Source organism: Myotis brandtii, unplaced genomic scaffold (genome assembly GCF_000412655.1).
Source record: "Myotis brandtii unplaced genomic scaffold, ASM41265v1 scaffold107, whole genome shotgun sequence".
NCBI classification, from domain to species: Eukaryota; Metazoa; Chordata; class Mammalia; order Chiroptera; family Vespertilionidae; genus Myotis; species Myotis brandtii.
Genome location: NW_005353629.1, coordinates 1,097,770 through 1,120,585, shown reverse-complemented (window position 1 = coordinate 1,120,585; position 22,816 = coordinate 1,097,770). Strand labels below are relative to the sequence as shown.

The window sequence follows — 22,816 nt, the reverse complement described above, 5'->3', positions numbered from 1 at the left end:
GAGGGAGGGAGGGAGGAAGGAAATTATGTAAAGTCTTTACACCTTCCTCTGCTCAAAATTGATAAGTGAAAGCCTGCCATAGGGAGCCTAGTTGGATGATTCTGAAAGCCCTTAAGACATTTGGACTGGTGGTATCTTTGAATGCAAGTCCATGTGAGAGCAGCCATCTGTTTGCAAGCATGCGTGCAGTCTGCTCAATACACCGGAAGGGATAGACCTTGTTGAAGTTAGGGGGTTAGCTCTGGAGAATGAAAATGAAGAACCAACCTGCTCTTACAGTAACCAACATTGCCACAGGGTGATTCCATTATTTAGACAAGTCTCTGGGGCAGACAATAGCTTACACCTGTTATAACACAGCGAGCCAAATAAATGTTATTGATTCTGCATTTATTTTTCTTTCCTTTTTGTTTCCATGATATCAGTGTGTGGAGGGGTATTCTAGGCCAGAGAACAATGTTACCTATGCACCAATATAAGAAGTCTCTAAGAAGGTTGTGACAATGGTATGAGGTATGGCATTGTCACTGTGGGAAAGCAAACTAGAACCAGTAGAATTTTTATAGTTCTAATGATTTCTAAATGATTACTTTTAACTTTGCCAGGTTCAATCAGTACACTTTCAAGGTGTCTTCTTCTATAAAGGCCAACTTCTGCAGCAATGAACGCAAATAAACCATTCTTTAGTGCCAAGAATGATCCCGTTTCTTCGGTACATCACACTAGCCTAGCTTCTTCGCTTTCCATGGTTAATATTTCCTCTAAAAAAACCCAAAAACCTGCAACCACCTGATAAACTAATTCCACTCTTTCAACTTAACTGAAAGTATTTAGTATTTAAGCAGGCATTTATCTGAGTATTTCTCAGCACTCACATGAAAATACACAAAAAAAATAATAGAGGGGTGGGCAAAAGTAAGTTTGCAGTTGTGAGTACGTGAAACAGCTTATTCTTGAATTATTATTTATTCATTATTGTATTATTTATTTGTATCACAGCTGTAAGCCTACTTCTGCCCACCCCTGCATATGCTTTATTACATAGTTCATCAACTTGTTTGAACTGGGCATCTTAAGTCCCCATAACTATGATTACTGATGCATAGCACAAGGGAAGAGCTAGCAAACTACTACAGACTAAACAGAAGACAAGCGAAACAGGGGATTCCCTTGCTTTCTTGAGCACATATTACAATGATGTATATTATAGATATTAGTATTCCAGTAGAAATTTTTTTTTCTGCTCGCCTGTTTAGTAAAATCTACAAACTGAATTTAACAAGATCATTGCCATTTACCCGGCGATCCCCACTGAAGATTTCAGACACATTTAGGACCAGCATCTCCTTTCGCCTTAGGAAAAGGCGGTGGGCAAATGTCTCACCATTTAATTGGTTTTCGTTGCCACACAGTCAAACATGTCGCCATGCCTGGGTTAGGCAACAGAAGAACCCAAGGCCCGGGACAATGCTGCCTTGATGGAGCTGAAGGCTGGGCCCCTCAGGGCCAGGAGACACCTATTTCCCAAGGCTCCTGAGTCTAGAAAACAGCCCTGTTGTCCATCCCCAAAGCATGTGATTTCTGGTAACTCTTTCTTCACTGTGCATTCCCTAAGGACGCCGTGGCTGACCTCCCGTGTCCTGAGAGGCACTGCCTGAGTGCCACAGGAGGCACGCTGGGCCTGGCAGCTCCATCGTGAGGGAACTCCCTTCAGAACGCTGGGCAGCCACCCCTGCTGACAACGCTTGGCATGCAAATTCCTTTCCTGTGGTTTAGATGCCATTGGCTGCAGATCCTGCCCTCCCTGGTCTGTGAGAATAGAGCTTCTTGTTTCACACTTGTCCAATGTAAAGCCACATCCCACTAATGAATGTCTGCCTGCTGCTCCTAACACTACTTGACTGTAAGCCGGTTGAGGGCAGCTTCTGGCTGACTCACTTTTGTACCTTTCACAGTGCTCTGCGCCAATGCAAGATTGCAGGATGGGTGTCTAATCTCACCACGTAGAGGCATCAGAAGGGAATTTGGGGATAGTTTATATTTCCCTTCCCTCATGCACTCCAGAAACGTGTCAAGGTATTAAACATGGAAATCATCACGTTGAGGTTCCCTAGCACTTTTTAAATGGTGTATTATTACATTTACTTTACATTTCCTCTAAGGCTTACTTACCATAATACTTTTAGGGCTTAAGCTCCTTAAAGGTCTTAATAAAGCCTTGGATCCACATAATACACATTCAATATATATTTGTCAAATAATGAACCAATGAACAAATGAAATAAATCAAGAGGACTTTTTTTTAAAGAAGCAAATTATTATATTTTAGCTTTATCGATAAGAGTTAAATACATTAGACTTGATGCTTAACAAAAACTGTCAAGTAACTGGAAGACCACCTCACAATTATGAAATGGAAGAGGTTTTCCTTGAAAAAATTATAAATTACTACTTTCAAGGTGATTTTGTTACATACAAAGAAATATAAAACTCAATATTAAAAGAAAAGAACCAAAAATGAGTATAATTAGAGCAGTGGTTCTCAACCTTCCTAATGCCGAGACCCTTTAATACAGTTCCTCATGTTGTGGTGACCCCCAATTTCATTGTTACAAATTGAACATAATTAAATAGTGATTAATCACAAAAACAATATGTAATTATATATGTGTTTTCTGATGGTCTTAGGCAACCCCGTGAAAGGGTCGTTCGACCCCCAAAGGGTCTCGACCCACAGGTTGAGAACCGCTGAATTAGAGAATCATTGAAATTAGCATCAATTTTGTATTCTGTGGTTGCTGATGTTTTGTGTGGGGGGGGGGGGGGGGGGGTTGTTTGTTTTGTTTATATGTGGATTGGCTTCTAAATTAGAGATGAAGGGAAGAGTCATTGAGGATTCACTTCAAGTGACTTCTTTATTGCTCTTAGAATTTGGGGATTAAAAAAAAGGCTTTAATCTCATATACAAATGAGGAAACTGAGGCACAGAATGGCTAAGTGACTTACCCCAAGGCCCATATCCAGGGGGTAAGAGAGCTGAGATGTGCTCAGTAAGCTTGACAACCCTGTATTCATCTCTAAGTGAATCTCCCTCACAGCCTCCTCAGAACGTATTCCCAAGTTATTTCAGAATCCAAACTACTCCCCGATCACCAGAAAAATAACCTCGCCCTTACTCCAGGGACAGGGTCTGGATCCTCCAGTATGATGCCCTTCAATTTCCCTCTCCTAATCCATTGATTTTAATCTCCATCTCTTCACTCTTCCCCACCCTCTGTCTTCAGAGCCCTTTCTTTCTGCTGATCCCCTCCTGGTCACCACAATACCTCCAGCCAGTACTTTCTCAATCTTTCCTGCTTCAGCTCAAAATCTCCGACTCTCCCCTTTCTCGACCTTCAAAAATCCGCATCTCCCTCTCCCCAAATAGCTCCATGGACACCGTCTAATTCTGCTATTGCTTCTATTTCCTTAGACCACCAAATTTCTCCCAATAAAGGTGGCACCTTATGTCCTCTTCTCTACCTTGTCAGTCAGGGAGAGCTTGCTCCATCCAACTGAAGGCATTCTCCTAAAGGTCACAGAACTCCTGAAGGTCACAGAAAACCTCAGGATTTTCTCAGGATTCACTCTGCTCACTTTTTTTTTTATATCATCGGACACATGTTCACACTATATGTGTCTTTCAGTTCTCCCTTCCTTTGACAACCATGGCATTGCATTATATTTTCCTCCTATTTCGTTGGCCACTTCTTTTCTACCTCTTGCTGTTTCTTGTTTGTTGTCATGGTTCCCAGTTACATAAATATAGGAATTCCCCTGGTTTCATCCTCAGCCACAGGCTGTTGCTTTGCTGTATTCTCTACTTGAGGGATCTCAAACTCTCCCCCGATTTAAACCATCTTACCTGAGCAGGTGTCTCTCAAATCTGTGTATCAGACCCGAACTATTGTTCATGGTGCTAACACATATTTCAATCGCTGAACATTTTCACTGGGCATATCTCTAGCATCTAGGTTTGTTCTAACCTGCCAAATCCTGCTTCTGCCTCGTTCCTGATCTCCAGGTTTACAACTGACACCGCCTGAGATTCTTCCCTCTCTTCACGCCCACATCCCACCTTTTCTCAAACCCCTTGCATTTCAATCAAGCAGTATCTCTCCTTTGATCTCTCCCAGTCTCTTCCCACTGCCACTGCTGCTTCTCATCCCTGGACTGACTTGATGCAGAAACTCAACTGCTCCTGGCCTGTAATCGCTGCCTCTTCCCACTGCCTCCCTCAATTGCTGTCGGTCATCTTTTAAATTCACAATTTTATCATCCATTTCCCATGAGCAAGAAACTTCAATGTTTTCCTATTGCACACAGGGAATTGGTGTTAGAATTCAAAAGGTAACTGTTTATAATCCAGGCAACTCCTGTCATTTTATGAATGAGAAAACTGCAGCTCAGAGAATTTAGGAAGTGCATTGAAATGTTTCTGACTGTACCAAATGCTCTTTTTACCTCGTTATTTTGCCTTTCAAAGTCAAAGAGTGACTTTGTTTCAGAGATTATTTTAGCCTGAGCAAAAGGCAATCTGGTTATGTCCACACAACATATTTTTAAGCAGACCTGGCAGTTTTTTAATTACCAATCTAATTAAGAGCCTGACTGTATGGTGAAACCTGCTTGGTCTTCTGCCCAAGTTGCCTCTCATGGGAAAAATAATGACCCAGCTTCGTAAAGTCAGAAGGTTAGTCATCGTCATCGGGCTAGTTCTCCAAAGCAAACAGTGGCCCTGACACTTCATGCGGTGAGGAAGTGCCAGAAAGATAACAGGTGAATACCCAATCTGCAGCTATGAAGAAATGGCAGACAAATAAGGGAGCCTCGCACCCCCACCCAACACCCACAAACGAGAGGACCAAGTGCTCATGAGTTCACGGTAGCAAGAAGCACACAGCTGCATTAACATGGGTTCATTTCCGCACCCAAGTCGGATTCTACAATACCATTTCAGGTCCTTCTCCAACCATGTGGGCCATTTCCTTTTCTTACACACACACACACCCCAGTATTACTATTATTATTGTTATTATTGTGTATAATATGAGATTAGATTCCTAATCACAAGGATAATATGAGATTAAAATCAGGATTTTTTTTGAATTCTCAAAATTGTAATGTCAGTCATCTGTAGTATATTTGATTTAGTAATTTATGTGAAATAGGCTATCTTGCACTTAATTGTAAAACCCACACCTCAAGCACAAATTTAGACTGAATTGTATTGGATTGTATTTAGCCATAAATTAATATGGAAACCTCAATTTCCTCATCTGTAAAGTGAAGATAATTATAGTATTGACCACATGTACTTGTGAAGATGAAATGCATGGGTTTCTCTAAACATGTTGTCTAGTATTTAGTTATCATTTAGGGAATTGTTATGGTGATAATGATCATGACTAACATTAAATATATACCATGAGTATGTAACTCCTATAATAAAAATATTATCATTTTAAACTACTCATATTAACCATAATATAAAGTTTCTTGAATTATGAATTATGGTGATTTTTAAAAATGTACATAAACACTAAAATTTTATTTTTAGCTTAATGGTGAAATTAAAATTCACTATAAAAAGTAATTTACTCTATTTTGAAATTACTATTATGTGTCAGTATTTTTTAAAATACAAACCATAATTTTATTTTATTAGTAACACAGATAAAGCCTGTTTGAAGTAACAATTTTCATACTTTGCAAGTCTAACAAAAGTTCAAGGAGAAGTTAAAAATGTCCTCTTTAGGCAGAAATACAAACTAAAGATTCACACTGCATTTACTAATTCTAAGTGCAATTTAGAACTTAATAAATGCAAACTAGCCTTCAAATTCACACCTAATTTTTAGATATTTACAATGTCTTAAGTATCTAATCTAATAAAAGACAAACCCCAGATACCTGCCTTCAGCTGGCCGTGGCCACGGAGCTGGAGCGAACAGGAGGCTTGGTTGCCCCTGGTGATGGAGGAAGCCAAGCTTCCCTCCTGGCCGCCCTGGCGGGCTCTGAGCTTCTCTCAAGACTACAAAGTTTCAATTACAGAAGGTAAATAAATCCCAGAATAAAAAAAAAGGAAAAGAGGAGAGGCTGGAAGCTTCTGTTGCCGGGGGGCTTGGCCGGCCTGAAAATGGCCCTCAGCCCCTCACCCAGACTGGCCAGGCACCCCAGTAGGGACCCCCACTCATATCCGGGACACCCTTTAGGGCAAACCAGCCAGCCCCCACCTGTGCACCAGGCCTCTATCCTATATAATAAAAGGGTAATATGCAAATTGACCCTAACAGCAGAACGACTGGGAATGACTGGTCACTATGACACACACTGACCACCAGGGGGCAGACGCTCAATGCAGGAGCTGCCCCCTGGTGGTCAGTGCGCTCCCACAGGGGGAGTTCTGCTCAACCACAAGCCAGGCTGACGGCTGCCAGTACAGTGGTGGTGGTGGGAGCTTCTCCCGCCTCCTCAGCAGCGCTAAGGATGTCCAACTGCAGCTTAGGCCTGCTCCCCACTGGCAAGTAGACATCCCTTGAGGGCTCCCGGGCTGCCAGAGGGATGTCTGCCAGCTTAGGCCCGATCCCCCAGGGAGCAGGCCTAAGCCAGCGGGTGGACATCCCTCGAGGTGTCCCAGACTGCGAGAGGGCACAGGCCAGGCTGAGGGACCCCCCGCTCCCCCACGAGTGCACAAAGTTTTGTGCCCCGGGCCTCTAGTGTTGATATATTAAATGTATTACATAAGTATTTGTGTTTTTAGAAATGCCTTTGGTGTTTAGGAAAAAATAAGTTAAATGACCCTGTTTTAACTCTACAAATCATTCATAAAGATCAAAGCCAGACTGAGCTGGACCTGCAGCCTCTGCTTGACTTGCTTTACTGATGCAGAAGGAAAGACAGATGGAAGCTGTCTGCCCAGCAATTTGCCCCACACTCCTGAAATTCCTCTCCTTCCATGGAAAGACGCACTCACATCATCTATTGTGTCTAGTGCAAACAGTAAAACATCAAACATGAGCTCATTTTTTACACAGAGAAAATTATTTGCTTTTATTTTGGAACTTTATAGTCTCATTTTTCCAAGCAAGTACAAAACTTACCATCTTAAGATTTTCAAGAATAATAGAAAAGCATCCATTTAGAATTGGAATGTGAAGAAGCAACTATTTTGGAAGCTCTCTGGATATTTTCTGCTTCGTATTCTTTCTTCACCCCAAAACATTTTTTTCCTATTTCCACCTGTGACCACTCAGATGCTAAAACTGTAGTCAAAACTTTCAGTATCATAACTTATTGTTGAACATCTCCAGCCAGGGGTCCTCAAACTTTTTAAACAGGGGGCCAGTTCACTGTCCTTCAGACCGTTGGAGGGCCGGACTATAGTTTAAAAAAAAAACAACTATGAACAAATTCCTATGCACACTGCACATATCTTATTTTGAAGTGAAAAAACAAAACGGGAACAAATACAATATTTGTATTTGCATGTGGCCCGCAGGCCATAGTTTGAGGACCCCTGATCTCCAGCTCTTCAGGCACAAGAAGAGAACCCAAGTTTCCAACCCTCATTCCCACTGGCTTATAGCTTCAAATGTCCTAGCTCATATGATTACAAGTATCTGCATAGGATAGAATTTTTTTTTTTAAAAAAAAAGAGGTTAAAAATAAAAGTAACTAAAAAAGAAGAGCAAAATTGAAAAGTAAAAACCAAAAGGAAAAGAATCCTTAAGGTCATTATCAGACCTGAGAGATAAGCCGGTCCACCTGCTATCCAGACAGGAAATAATTTTAATGACGCGAATTTGACTTTTTAATGATTTGATAACATAAATTGTAAAGCATTTAGTTAAAAATTAACTATTGTGTTTATCTTATTTTTTTATAGGTGTTGGTGGAAGTTAACAGTGAATTTCGAATCCAGGTAACATATAGCAAATCCAGGTAACTAACAGTGAATTTCGAATCCAGGTAACATATAGCAAATTTACTTTTTCAAATTAAAAGCAAAGAAAATGATTTAGGAGTAACAACATATCCCTGTGCCTCACCCCCCCACCCACAAAAAAAAAAAATCATCCTTATAAGTAAAGTTAATGTTATGCTAAAATTACAGATTATCAAAATTATCAATCTTCCCAAAGAAGCACCCTTTCTGACATTACAATGACCCCTCCCACAGATTCTTTAGTGGAACGTGAATTCTGAATAAAAATTAATAAGGTACCATTACTTTCCCCTGCCCGTTCAAGGTCAGAGATTATAACGCTAAGAATGGCACCATCAAGTGGCACTCCATCAGGAGGCACAAGCGCGAGTGGATCAAGTTTGCTGCAGCCTGCCGTGAAGGCGAAGACAACTCAAAGAGGAACCCAATCGCCAAAGTAAGTCTCAACCCCCAAAACAGCAACTCGACAATCAAAATGGATGATGTTAAAGTTTCAAAAGAACCTGCCCTTTACATAGTTTAAGAACATATCTGACTGAGAAGTCATGATATAAAACAGAATAATAGTCATTCAGATCATGAAAGTTGAAGCCATTAAAGAGATAAATTAAGAAATGTAGGCACTCATGTAAACGGTTAAATACGGACTCACCTTACTGGTGAAATTAACACACACAATCATGTGTTACCCCAGACTCTGGATTTTAAAAATATAGTGCGTTACCACTCATCATATTTACAGGAACAATTTCAACATGTGCTCTCTCTACCTCACAATCTGTTCGAATTAAATTCCTACTTTTGGCTTCTTTATGAACATTCACAATGTACCTTTTTTCAAAAAATCTTTCTCCTTTCACTTTCCCTTTCATGTCATTATACACACACACACACACACACACAGAGGCACATTCAGAAACACAAACCCACACACAGATTCACTCATGTACAAATATATATCCCTACACAGAAAACATAACACTTTCACTTAGATACACACAGAGACACTCCCCATACAATATTTTATTTCAATGAACAGAGTCCTGGTTTCTGCAACCATTTTTTTGGGGTGGTCTCTTTACTTTTCTGCTAATACTACCTCCCCAATTTCAGAATTAAGAGCTTTTACATGTAGTCAGGTATCTTTTGTTACCTACCTAGGTCCACCTCAATCTTCACATTTGAAATGGAAGATCAAGGTTATATAATGACAACACTGGCCAACTCCTCAAGAGGGCAAGGAGTTCCCTACTCTAGACTAATACCAGCACAGAGCCTGAAAATAATACCATCAAACTAACAATGTTGAATGAATGAATGAATGAATGAATGAATGCATTCATGAATGATGATTGCATAGACTTAGATATATTAGGGTGATATTTTACTTTTTTATTATTTGGTAAAAACACAATTGAATTTCTTCTATTACATTATCAGTTATCACTGAAAAATACTAGCACTGTAACTATTCCACTATCTAGGAAAATAATTCTCTACTTCCAGAATTTCCTCCCAAATAACTGGGATATCAGGACATTCAATAACTCTAAAAAAAGACAGCTATTACATATGAAACATAGATTTTTTTTTTGCATCCTGTAATAATTTCACTTGTGCTCTTTCTGCAGATTCATTCAGATTGTGCTGCAAACCAGCAAGTTACCTACCGCATCTCTGGAGTAGGAATTGATCAACCACCTTTTGGAATCTTCGTTATTAACCAAAAAACTGGTGAAATTAACATAACATCCATAGTTGACCGAGAAGTCACCCCGTTTTTCATCGTAAGTGGGTGCCGTGTCAATATATATGTTCAGGCCTAAATTATTTGGAGAATATCTTGAGCTCAGATCATACTTGATTTGATTCAAGAGTCTCAGTATTAGGCGCTTTTTGGTTGTCTCTTAATTCATGAGCAACTATGACCCAGAGACACACAGGGAAGACTGAGAGACAAAGGGGTGTCTCGCATGAGCTCCTCAGCGAAAACACCAGCCTCGGTCTGGCCCCACTGGCAAGCTAGAGCATTTGCTGGAAGGGAAAGTACTCAACGTTTACTTCTTTGTCTTTAATTAGTTGAGAATGTTGGTCTCCTCTAGCTCCGGTGCCTAGGGGTGATCCTGTAGGTTCCACGGGAGCCTTTCCTGAGTGAGCATACTTGAGTATAAATGCAAATTGCTCAAGCTCCCCGGAGCACAGAATGTGCCTTGGGAAGACTTCAGTTTCTCCTTACCTGAATCTTACTCTATTCTCTACTAGCTGTGACAAAGTGTAAGTGCTTACTCTTCGAACCCTTAACTCATTTCTATTTTAAGCAGCTGACCTCATGACCAACTTCATCATAAAAATCTGAGGCTCTTCACCAAAAACTCTTACAACTAATTCCCTCCGCCTGCTCAGAAATGTTCCAAAAGCAAGATGCATTTTCTGTTTTCTCCAATATATCTCAAGAGTTCCCATTGTCCCATTACCTAGTTCTTCAAGAACCTTCTTGTACCAACTTTCCTTTTCCATGTCTCTTCTGCTGTCCTGTGAGTTACTCCCATCATGGTCAACACTTGTTAATACTTAAAATTAAAAATAAAGAAATAGGCGCTGGCTGGGTAGCTTAGTTGGCTAGGCATCATCCCGATATATACCAAGGATTGCAGGTTCCATCCCTAGTCAGGACTCTCTCTCTCTTCCTTCCTTCCTCTATCTCTCTAAAATCAATAAATAAAACTTTTAAAAAATAAAGGACAACCTGTCTGGATCTTGTAACCTCTTCTATTAAAACACTATCAATCCATATCCAAAAATACCTTCAAATAGTCATCTATGTTTGCTGCTTTCACTCATACTGCTTATCTGTATTCCTAAGACTATTTTAATTCCTTAGTCTTCTATTCCAAATATATATTCCTGCCTTATTTCCCACAATGTTTTCCCAAAAACTCTCTAAATCAGCATGCCAGCCTATTAGCTTTGGTTAAAGCATAATGGGTTTTTAAATGAAATATACCAAAATAGGTAAAATAGCATACATTAAATTATTGTTATTATCACATCTGGTGATAATAACAATAGCACAAACACTCCCACAGCCCCCTCCGAGCTTATGAATGCTCTATTTCTTGGAAGACCCCACATGACTCTCCTTTACCACAGTCTCAACCCCAGCCCCCGCCCCCCATAGCCCCTATTCCTAATTTCAAACAAAGCTTCTTCTCTTAATGATCCTTTTGCTGGGAACACCCTGCCAATCTCCAGCTTGAAAACCTCTTTTAAGATTGATCTCAGTCATTACATCCCCTATGATGTCATACTCTGGTTGCTCATCCTTTTGTAACTGATCATGTTACCTTTTCTTAAGTGGTATTTTGAGTACATGTGTGCCTCCCTTATTGATTATAAGTACTGCTTGTGCTTACACTCCAGTAGGAAATAAAGTCTTATTTTTCTTTTAGTGGCACAGCGCCTAGTAGAGCGTCCAAACAAAGTAAAAACTCAATATTTGTCGCATCATATAATTATTCCTCTTTTTTTTTCCTTCTAGATCTACTGCCGGGCTCTGAACTTACAGGGCCAAGATTTAGAGAGGCCCCTGGAGCTCCGAGTTCGAGTTTTGGATATAAATGACAACCCGCCAGTATTTTCTATGTCTAGTTTCCTAGGACAAATAGAAGAAAACTCTAACGCAAGTAAGTAGTCAACTTTCTGAAGTAAACAAGACTATACGGGCTTCCAGATCATTCTTAACAGCCAGTCCGCTAGAAGCTAAATTATGTCAATGTACCACATCACCAATGTAAGAGGCAATTCTAGAAAAGCAAGCAGAAGACAGGCATGAGGAAGTCTCCCTAAAGGTTTTCCCTTCCACTGCGAAAGCAGCTTCGGTTGCTCACACGCAACAAGCAGCTCCAAAACCACGAGAGGAATTTTCTCTTGTGACTCTCATACCAGCTCTGTAGTAGATTCCTAAGGGAACATTCCAGAAGGACTTAGCACAGTGGGGCAGGGGCCCTGGGAAGAGAATGGAGCCTCCCAGCCGACTGCTCTGAAGGGCAATCCCATCCACTGTCATTCATACTGCTTCTTCCCCTTCTTTCACTAGAAAGTGCTGTATAGTTGAGAAACAGTTAGTCTGGCCTTAATGTCATGTTGTTTCACCGCAAAAGCCGTAAAAAGAAATCATTATACTAGAATAAGAAATGGAAAGGCAGAATAAAACATTTCATTGTTTTCTAACTACCAGTAATATCTAGGTTCTTGGTCAAATGTGATCTTTTTCTCAATGTAAAGGTAAAGAAAGGAGCTAAGATATGAATATGTCGAAGAAGTAGAAAACAAAAATGGTAGAGTGCACATTATATGAACCAACTAACCTAACCTCTTCTTGGAAAAGTAATTATAAACAATAAGAAAAATACATACAAACTGTCCATTTGCAATCCTTTCTCCTTGATTTCTAGATACGCTGGTGATGAGACTCAATGCTACTGATGCAGACGAACCCAATAATTTGAACTCAAAAATCGCCTTTAAGATCATCAGCCAGGAACCTTCTGATTCACCCATGTTTATTATCAACAGATACACTGGAGAAATTCGGACAATGAATAATTTTCTAGACAGAGAGGTAATTTCTTTTTCTTCGAATGGATTGTTAGTTCATAGGAACTGAATCTAAAAGCAAGAGTACCTAAGTAAGAAAAAAAAGGAAACTATATTTAAAAAATTTAGTTACATAACCTTTTCACATAATGGTAGTGACATAAAAAATATCTTTAAAATGAAAATACGGGGATTCCTCACATACATTTTATATTCTTGTCTTTCATTTAATCTTACTTAGGATTTGCCTTAAATTGAGAAAACTACATTCTGAGAGTACATAAAAATATGCATAGAAGTAGAGGCAAAAGCTCCATTTTATGAAAAAAGTGAGTTCTCTAGTGAAATAAATGTAAAAGACACTGGCTCTTCTAGCCCCCGTCTTGGTGAGTCACAGTACATGCAAACATGGTCGAGGCTCCAAGAGTGTTACAGGCTCAGAAACTCGTTTCTCTCTCTTTAACCTGGTGCATCCTAAGCTCATTTGACAACAGAAATCTTTGTTTTCTTCCTATGCTGCAGCTGCTGACAACCCATTGATTACTCTGGGAAATGAATCAAAGGAACAGAATGATAGATAGAAATTATATAACTTCCAGATCAATCTTTTCATTTATGAATAAGAAAACAATTAGTGAGTGTTACCAAATTAGAATCAGCATTACATGGTTTCCATCATGCCATGTGGTCCCATAACTGAATGTAAAAATATCAATTTTTCATTATTTTAAAATAGAATATAGCTAACCTGCATGTACTATAAGTATATGCATGAGAAAGTGTTATTTTCTAATTACTACTCAATTAAATTTTATTCTAATAATTATAGTTATTTAATAATGACAAACTCCTATTGACGACCTGGAATTTAGGATAAATCAGGATATTTCTACACTCTTTGATTATCTAAATGCCATCAGTTTCTAGGTTACCTACCTCTCTTTTTATACTTGTTTGAAAGTTACCATCAGAAGAAATTGACTACTTAGCTCTTTCTTAAACTTTCTTAAAGAACCCAATGAAACTCCTTTCATGTATCTAGCGTTTTAGCAGTGGAGAGCTCTCAACAGTAAAGGGAAAAACTCCAGATATTCTTAACAAGGCGTCCATGGAGAGACCTCAAGATGTCTCTAACTATGAAGCCTCCAAGATCGCATCACAGTTTTAAATGAGAATGCAAATGTGCTTGTGTCTGGAAAAGGGGTCATAGCTTTTACCGGCTTCTGGAAATGTAAGCACCATTGAGTAGAATCAAGGAGCTAGATCACAGCGGTTCTCAACCTGTGGGTCGCGACTCCTTTGGCGGTCGAACGACCCTTTCACAGGGGTCGCCTAAGACCATCCTGCATACCAGATATTTACATGACAATTCATAACAGTAGCCACATTACAGTTATGAAGTAGCAACGAAAATAATTTTATGGTTGGGTCACAACATGAGGAACTGTATTTAAAGGACCAGAAGGTTGAGAACAACTGAGCTAGAACATCCATAATTCCACTGCCACAACCTGCCGCCCCCAGAAATGCAAACCATCTGGGCCTCTTTATTCTTGCACACTCAGGGGCTGGTTATGAAAGGTATGGAATTGTCATGCCAAAATTCTTGGTAAACTTTCAAGTCTTCCCTCCTGGGCGTTTCGACCCAATTTGCCCTTTATAAACGTTTTCAAATTCTGAGCAAAAATACAAGGAATGAGACTTTTAAAGAATGTTGCTTCTTTTCCATGAGGCTGAAGAAGCATTTTGGGGACTCGACGTGGTGTCTTTCATATTGATTCATGTGAGATATATGAATTTTCAATGAGCGGTGGTACCCTTATCACCACCATAGATTTATGTAAATCATGAGCCAGCATTTTAAAAGAACTCTGCATGAGTCAGAATAAGGACGATGTCAACTGTGATATTGTCTGTCATGTGTGTTTGTAGCAATACAGCCAATATTCTCTTGCTGTAAGAGGCTCAGACCGAGACGGCGGGGCAGATGGCATGTCAGCAGACTGCGAATGCAGCATTAAAATCCTCGATGTCAATGACAACATCCCATACCTGGAAGGGTCTTCGGTAAGTACTCGTCTTCGAAAGGAATGACTTTCAGTTCATCACATGCCAAAATGTGTTTGGACAATCCTCTTTACAGACGTCTGTGTTTTCCTTAGTCACATACAACCCCAAGGCAGACATGCCCTTTGTCTGTGCTTATGTATGTAATGCACAGGGGCCACGTATTTGAACAACGAAAAGAGAGACATTAAACATAGATCCCCTTCCTAAATCATGAGTAACTGTAGACACTCAGGGTAAGTCTAGTGTCATTCTCTCCCTCACAGTGTGTGCTAAGGCTTCTTGCTTCTCCTTTCAGTATAAACTAGAGATCGAAGAAAACTCTCTGAACTCAAATTTGCTCCAACTCAGAGTCATTGACTTGGACGAGGAGTTCTCCGCTAACTGGATGGCTGTCATTTTCTTCATCTCTGGAAATGAGGGGAACTGGTTTGACATAGAAATGAATGAAAGAACAAATGTGGGGACTTTAAGGATTATTAAGGTATGATATAATTATCCTCCATATTTTGTTCTCTTGGTCTTTCTCCAAATGTTAATCTTAAATTTAAATGTTAAGATTACGCAAACTCGAGTGGGTGAAAAGATAAAAAAATTACTGTTTTAAAATGGTAAATGATATAGAACTTTTACATGGCGAGGTTTTCTGCTTATATAATTTCATGAAAACAGGCATTGAATTTTAACTCGAAACTCTATCAATACAATACTCGCCCGCAGATCATATGAATTGAAAGAATTTTTAAGCAAGAAATTAACTTTATGCTTACAACAAAATATGATTATGCCTTAGGGCTTTGTTTTAGATGTTTAAAAATATTTTTAAATCAGATTTAACATGGCCTTTACAAAAAAATGTGTCCGTGGCCATTATTACGCACTAAGAATACTCACTATATAAATCGAATGTTCTTTATTCCTCCATTGTGTTTTTATGAAATTAACAGTAAATTACTGTAATTGTAGAATCACGTTCCCACCTCCTTGTGGCTGCTGACCGAGATTTATTATGGACATAAATACACTAAAGATTTGGTCCAAGTCCCTCGAGTTTCCCTGTGTCCCCCTGACATTAACGAGCCACCAAGTCAACTGTAGTAGAATTTCCTCTGAGATGTGAAGCGGGGAGATGCCTGGCTCCCAGGGAGCGGGTAGTGAAATTTTCACCCTGTGCTAAAGCCCCAGCAAGTCTATTTTTGTGCAAGAGCCTCCTGGTCAGGTGGCTCAGTTGGTTAGAGTGTCTTCCCAGTATGCCAAGGTTGCGGGTTTGATCCCAGGTCAGGGCACATAGGAGAATCTACCAATGAATGCATAAATAAGTGGAACAACAAATCGATGTTTCTCTCTCTCTCCCTTCCTCTCTCTCTCTAAAAATCAATTTAAAATATTGCAATAGTGGTGCATAAACTATATGTGATATGTGCAATATGGATTCTTCATAGGAAAATGTAATTCCTTTTCCACTATTTCCTTGCTTCAGAATATTCCTCAGAAATAGACTCCTACAGTTTGTCCTTCTGGGAATGTGTGATCATTTGTTTCATGTCATCTTAAAGTGTCACCATGTCTATAGCTTCCGCCATGTGCAGAGGCTTTCATCTATTCCTCACAGCATCCCTCAATCAGTTATATACCCACATTACAGATAAATACATTGAGGTCCAGAGAGAGTATGTAACCTGCTCAACTTCACTTAACAGTGTGTGGTACGGCTGGCATACAAACCTACATCTCTAGCTACTAAGTCCATATTCTTTCACTATACTCCCTAGATTTCCATACTGGGGGAAAATCCTAAACTATTTCACACTAAACTACTCTATTATTTTAGAAAATTAATCTATCTGTCCTCCATACCTCTATCTATAAAATGGGAATGATTCTTATTTTTCTCCCAGATGTAACATCATATGTTAAATCTTTTTATGATTATATACTATATGTAATAAGTCTGTGTATTTGTGTGTAATGTATAAGTATACATGATTTTATAGTCAATCTTGAAATTGCAAGTACAGCCAACATTAGGGCAAAGACTAAAAATTTACCTAAGTGAAGAGTACAATGTGTGAATCCATGGTCACCTAAAGACTCTTATGTGAAAATTTAGAAAAATATATTTGGCATAATGCATTGTTTGTGGATTTTATGAGTAATGGATATTAACATCATCTTTTTTAGTGAAAATGACTACTTAATTATTTCCAAAATGTGAAATAATTTATTCTAGAATATGTTGAAAAAAAATAAGAATTTCTCTTTATTATTTACGTGCTACATTCTAGTACCTGACTTAATAAAAGAAGTCAGCTTTGTAGAAGTAAAATTCTTCTAAATAGTTCTCTATGGATAAAACCAGTCAAACGATGGAACCTACAATGTATCAGGCCCATACTTTGAATAAACAGAACTACTTTCTGAAAAACACAAAATGATACAAGCTAACATAAACTGTCTTTGCACTACAAAATGCCAGGATTTGACCATCTATATTATTTTTAAATTTTTAATTTGGTGGACAATGAGGACTCGTGTCATACATTTTCAATTTTTTTCAACAAAGGATACAAGATTGGATTTTTTTTCTCACCATATATATTGTATGTGTTTGTATTAGATTGAAGTTAAAGTAAGAATACGTTGTATGTATTTATATTTAATTAATATCATCTTTCTAGGCATAAGCATTTATTTGCCTATTATCAAAGGATTTCTTTTTCTTCTAGAATTCTTTTCTTTTTGTAGTAAAACTATTTCATTCTGTATTTACTAGCCCTTGGATTATGAAGCCATGAAGAATCTGCAACTCAGTATCGGTGTTAGAAATAAAGCTGAATTCCATCAATCAATTATGTCTCAATATAAGCTCACAGCGACAGCAATCTCCGTGACTGTGCTAAATGTAATTGAAGGCTCAGTGTTCCGTCCAGGTTCAAAGACATTCGTAGTAACTAGTAACATGGGACAGAATTATAGAGTGGGAGATTTTATAGCTACTGACCTGGACGCTGGAGGACCTTCAACAAAAGTTAGGTAAGACTGATATTTTCCAACGAATTTCCATCACATATTGAATGAAGTACATATGCTCTTTTTTGACATTTTAAGTATGAATTTAAATATTTTTTCATTATTTTGAAGCCATCATTTAATCATAAAAAGTACCAGCTACTGAATTATTACTTAGAGTGCTTAACTTACAAAAAATAAAAAATTGTGCAACATGTAAGATGTAAAAGTATAAAGATGCAAAATGTGAAAATATTGTATCTTTAAACTTTGACACTCCTATGTTTATATCTTTTATGGACCAATTAGCTGATTACCACATCCCAAGATAATTTACTCTGGAATTTTATGGACTAATTTTCCCATTGCAAATTTGCCCAGATTGAATCCAGTTAGATTTAGTTATTTTCTTCACTGTAATAAGCACTTAGTATTGGCCAATAATAACTTTGGCATGAAAAATGACTTAAAGAAAAAATCATGCTGTATAATTTTTTTAAAACTCTGTATATCCAAATATTTCTACTTGATCATAAAAAAAATCTGTGTATATGTGCACATGTGTTTTAAACATGTGCTTGTGACCAAGAGTAACAAAGGGGGAAAGATCTCACAAATTAGATTTTAAAGTGCTTTCTCCATATTCTTCTCACACTAGGTGAGTGTTTGTGTTACAGCTCTTACCGCACTGTCCACCACTACTGATAAACTCTCACCCCGCAGATGTAGTTCACCGAGGACAGGTCACCTCCCATCCCTCAACCCCAACACCACCCCTGTGTCCTCTCCAAGTTCTATTCTCTGAGTTTAGCACCACACCTGAGACAGAGACTTGCTAACCAGTATTTCTTTTGTCAAATGTAAATGAGAAAAAGAAGACATGGAAGTGAAAGATGAGGAGAGGAAGACAATAGAAAACAGGACAGAAGTATCAGGAAAGGACTTACGCAGTTTGGAATTCAAAAGTCCTGTTTAGTTATGTGGAGAAGGGGAGTAGAAATAGGGAGGGGATGATGGCCAAGCTGATGAAGACATAAGTTCTTTGGTAAGAGAATAATTTAGAATTGCTAATGAGCTCAGGAAGTCCTAGGATTTGGGTCTTCCAGAGTAGTTCCCATGCTTCCTAAACCAAATGAAAATGAGACCGCAAGCATCAAAGGATCATTCTGCCAACCAAGTGGCATAAGAGACATTCCATCGGAAATAGCTGCTCAATCATTCTGTTTTCTTAAATTGACAGCTTTGTCTGTTTCCAAATGTCTTCAAATACCTGGGACTGCCCTGAAAAAAGGAGAAAGTGTATCTAATAACTGAAAACTGTATTCAGGGATTCTAACTACTGACTAGAGACATGTTTTATAAATAAAATCTCTCTCTTTCTCTCTGCTTTTTAGATAGCTGACATTAATTTATACTATTATCTTTCAAATACAGATACGTAATGGGAAACAATCCAGCTGACCTGCTCTCTGTTGACTCAAAAACGGGCATTATTACTTTGAGAAATCAAGTTACCATGGAACAATATAATATGCTTAATGGAAAATACCAAGGAACAATTCTATCTATAGACGGTAAGAGATCAATTTAACATTTTTCCTTCTAAAATTTCAATATATATTTTAATTAATTGTATTTCAAAGTAATGCTTTTTTCAACAAAAGTTATCATATTGGCCATTACAGAATCAAGTCTTTAATGATAGGAAAAGCAGTATAACTTAGTGGATAAGACCATGAGCTCTGGAGTGAGACTGGATTGGTATCGTGTGCCATCACTTACTAGATATGGGATTTTAGAGAAGTCATTTAACCCGTTTACCCCTCAGTCTTTTCTCCTGCAAAATGGAACAATAACAATATGGATTTAAGGAGTTACTACATGTAAAGCTCTTAGACCAGGGGTGGGCAACCTTTTTGTGAGTGCATGCCAAAACCAGCAAATCTCTGACTCAAAATTCTTCTGCGTGCCAACCCTAATTTTTTGAGAACATGTTACGCCTACTTGTTATCTCTTAAGATGTACGTATGTGAAGAACCTTGAAGAAATAATAAAATTCATTCGAGCAACAAAAACACAGTATATGATGATGAAAAATACATTTATTTTTTTAATGTATACATGTTATGTAAAATTATTTATTTATCTAAGATGCACCTACACTGAATTTATCTGAAAAATAAAAAAGTCGATATTAAGAAAAAAATTGTATGTCGACGGCCCGCGAACCAGCTTGCAGCCCCATGCACAACTATCACCTGAAGGGCGAGAGGGGCGAGAGCAGCTGTAGTGTTGCTTTCTCCTCAGTTTTGGTAGCGAAATCCTCATTTTAAACATAAGAGGACACATTATTTTAAAAAGCCGTAACGTGGCTCCGCACCCTTTCTGAGTAGAGCGTGAACAAGTCGTGAGAGACCTTTCCGAGCACAGGGACACGTTGCAGATGGAAATAGCAACAGTTTCCATGTGTATGACCTTTGACTCGGCAACAAAAATCTTATTTATTTATCTAAGATGCACCTACACTGAATTTATCTGAAAAATCAATAAAGATTTAATAAGAAAAAAATTGTAAATGGAAGATTATAAGAGAGGGTTTCGCGTGCCAGCAAAAGTTACTGGCGTGCCATGTTTGGCACACGTGCCAGGGGTTGCCCACCCCTGACTTAGACTTTCAATAAATGTTAGTTCTTTATTAATGTAAATAATTGCAATTTTTAAATTATATGTATTATAAAATTATATTCAAATAGTTAGGCCAGAAGCCAAGCTAACTTAACTTTATATAATCTTTGGAAAATTGATGCACAACTTTGTTTGAGCAATTTGGAGGTAGCATGCTTATATTACTTTTAAAATTAATTTAGGCTGGTCCCTAAAGGAGGAGAGCGCCTCGAGACTAATTCTTCTAAGCAAAGCCTGCTACTTCCGTTGCTTTCTCCCTCCCTCTCCTTCTCTTTCTTCCTCATTCAATTATCCTAAAAACAGGTTGACTATTTCCACTTGCTTTGCAGGTGTAAAAAATAATAAAGAGCATTCCTTTAAAGTCATTCAACAATTCAGAATTTTTACCAAATTATAATGTTTTTTCCACAATTAATCAAAATAAGAGTAGTTTTAAAACATATATATTGCAAACAGAAATGTGATTCCATTTAAAGATAAAGCTTATTTTGATTCAGTGCTGAAATGACCTTAAGTAAATTGCTAGTTGACTCCAGTTTTACATCCAACATCAAGCTTCACTGGAGACATGAAGGGAAAATTGAAACTTTGCTTACAACATTGTTAGGCTTATCGCAAACAGAAAGCATGCCTTTTCTCATCAAAAAGGGGGATAAATATCACAGGAGATGAAAATGATAAAAATAAGACCAAAGCCAATAACATTATGGGATTTGATATCATAGATTGGATTTAAACTTGTCTCTGTTATGTTCTTCCAGGAACTTTCTTATTCATTTACTCAGAATCTATATATTGAATCCTAACCAAATGTCAGCCATTGTACTGGGTTCTAGGGTTACATCAATGGACAAAGTCTGACAACAGAGCTTACATTTACGTAATTGAGATAAGAACAATAATGTCAAACAAAATCATTCCTTTATTTTTACCCAGTTTTCAATAACCTTAGGAAAATCCCTAAATATAAAAGGCTGAATGCACATTGATGTTCCTTATAGCATTATCTATAATAAATATCAAAAGCAATATCGATAATAGGCATTGACAGATGTATTAATACATACACTGCCACAAAGGAGATAGAAGACATACTCATCACCACAGAGCGACCCTGCGCCCTTCTGTAGTCATTACTACAGCTCTAGCTCAGCCCCAGGCACCTGCCGATGAAAATGCTGCTGGGTTCTGATGCACCACCTTTTGTATCAAATGCACTCAAAAATTAGTCCATTGTTTTGAAATACTGGTTGGTTGGTTGGTTGGTTGGTTGGTTGGTTGGTTGGTTAAATGAAATAAACGGCAAGAGTAGAGCAATTAAGTTGAAACAAATAACAAATCTCCCTACCCCTGTGTTTAGTCAAGGAACACAGTAACTTACTGAAACTTTGAAGGACAAGAAGAAAGCACACTGGAATATCTGCTTGTGAAACAAACGTATTTCACCTTCTTATTGAAATGAAAATTTCCTCACCTCCAACAGCACCAGTTCTCTCTCCCGTGAGGGGTTGGTGGCTGGGAATATGCTGCTTTCTCACTAAGAAATTTTTGTAGAAATGATTTACTAACCTGCTCCCAATCTGTTCATTTTGTCAGCCCATAAAAGGAAAAGCACAAACATAATTGAAAAAGAAAGACAATAAAACAACCACCAAAAAAATAAAAATAAAAAATAAAAAAATCTAGCTCTCATATAAGAAATGTGCAAAAAAAAAAAAAAAAAAGAGTAGTCTAGGAATGCCTCCCCAGAGCTTATAACGCAGCACTGGCCGATGCAGATACAAGGTGGTGTTTACTGTCTACGCTTCTCTACACGAGACAGTTTTTCAGGAGCACTAACCGTCATAACAGTTTGATTTACAAAAGGAGTCACGGACAAGGGAGAACTGGGGAAGTTACTGAGTGAATGGGATAAAGACATTGAAATAACTATTGATGCAAAAAGGAAATAGTTCGTATTGCCCAACAATGACTACACTAAATTTATGAACGATTTCTTCCATTTTGAACCTTGTTACAGATGGTCTTCAAAGAACTTGTACTGGTACAATTAATATTGATCTTCAAGGTTCTGGCTGGAAAACTTCCGAAACCACTCCAAAATATAACACCGACAGTGGAGGTGGAACTGGTACTGGTGGTGGTACAGGTGAACTTACTACTGGTGAAGTCACTGTCAACACACAAAGCAACAATGGCAATGGCAATGGCAATGGCAATGTCGATGGAGGTATAACAGACGACTATAAAGAACCCATAGGCGTGCCCATGTTTCCAGATAATGTACATTTTGGTCCCGCTGGCATTGGACTGCTCGTCATGGGATTCTTGGTCCTAGGATGTAAGTACTTTAACAGCCAATCTGCAGGTGCCCCCTACCCCCCCCCAAAAATTGGGAGACATTTTCTGATCTTTTGATAAAATGTATTTTAACAATTCTTATTGTGTTCAATTATAAAGATACTTCTACGT

General features: G+C 38.3%; 2 protein-coding genes across 2 annotated transcripts in view; one reads left to right on the top strand and one right to left on the bottom strand.

The window, feature by feature from the left end:
• Window positions 1-22,816, bottom strand: part of DSC1 (desmocollin 1) — a 294,686-nt gene that overhangs the window by 131,841 nt on the left and 140,029 nt on the right. The gene's annotated exons all lie outside the window — the stretch shown is intronic.
• DSG1 (desmoglein 1) overlaps window positions 1-22,816 on the top strand; it is a 31,386-nt gene that overhangs the window by 2,311 nt on the left and 6,259 nt on the right. Inside the window, exons 2-11 of the mRNA XM_014541328.1 lie at window positions 7,928-7,963; window positions 8,292-8,423; window positions 9,619-9,774; window positions 11,526-11,670; window positions 12,442-12,608; window positions 14,516-14,650; window positions 14,949-15,134; window positions 17,424-17,683; window positions 19,094-19,233; window positions 22,365-22,685. Of these exons, the coding sequence (XP_014396814.1) occupies window positions 7,928-7,963; window positions 8,292-8,423; window positions 9,619-9,774; window positions 11,526-11,670; window positions 12,442-12,608; window positions 14,516-14,650; window positions 14,949-15,134; window positions 17,424-17,683; window positions 19,094-19,233; window positions 22,365-22,685 (1,678 nt within the window). The remainder of the gene's footprint in view (window positions 1-7,927; window positions 7,964-8,291; window positions 8,424-9,618; window positions 9,775-11,525; window positions 11,671-12,441; window positions 12,609-14,515; window positions 14,651-14,948; window positions 15,135-17,423; window positions 17,684-19,093; window positions 19,234-22,364; window positions 22,686-22,816) is intronic.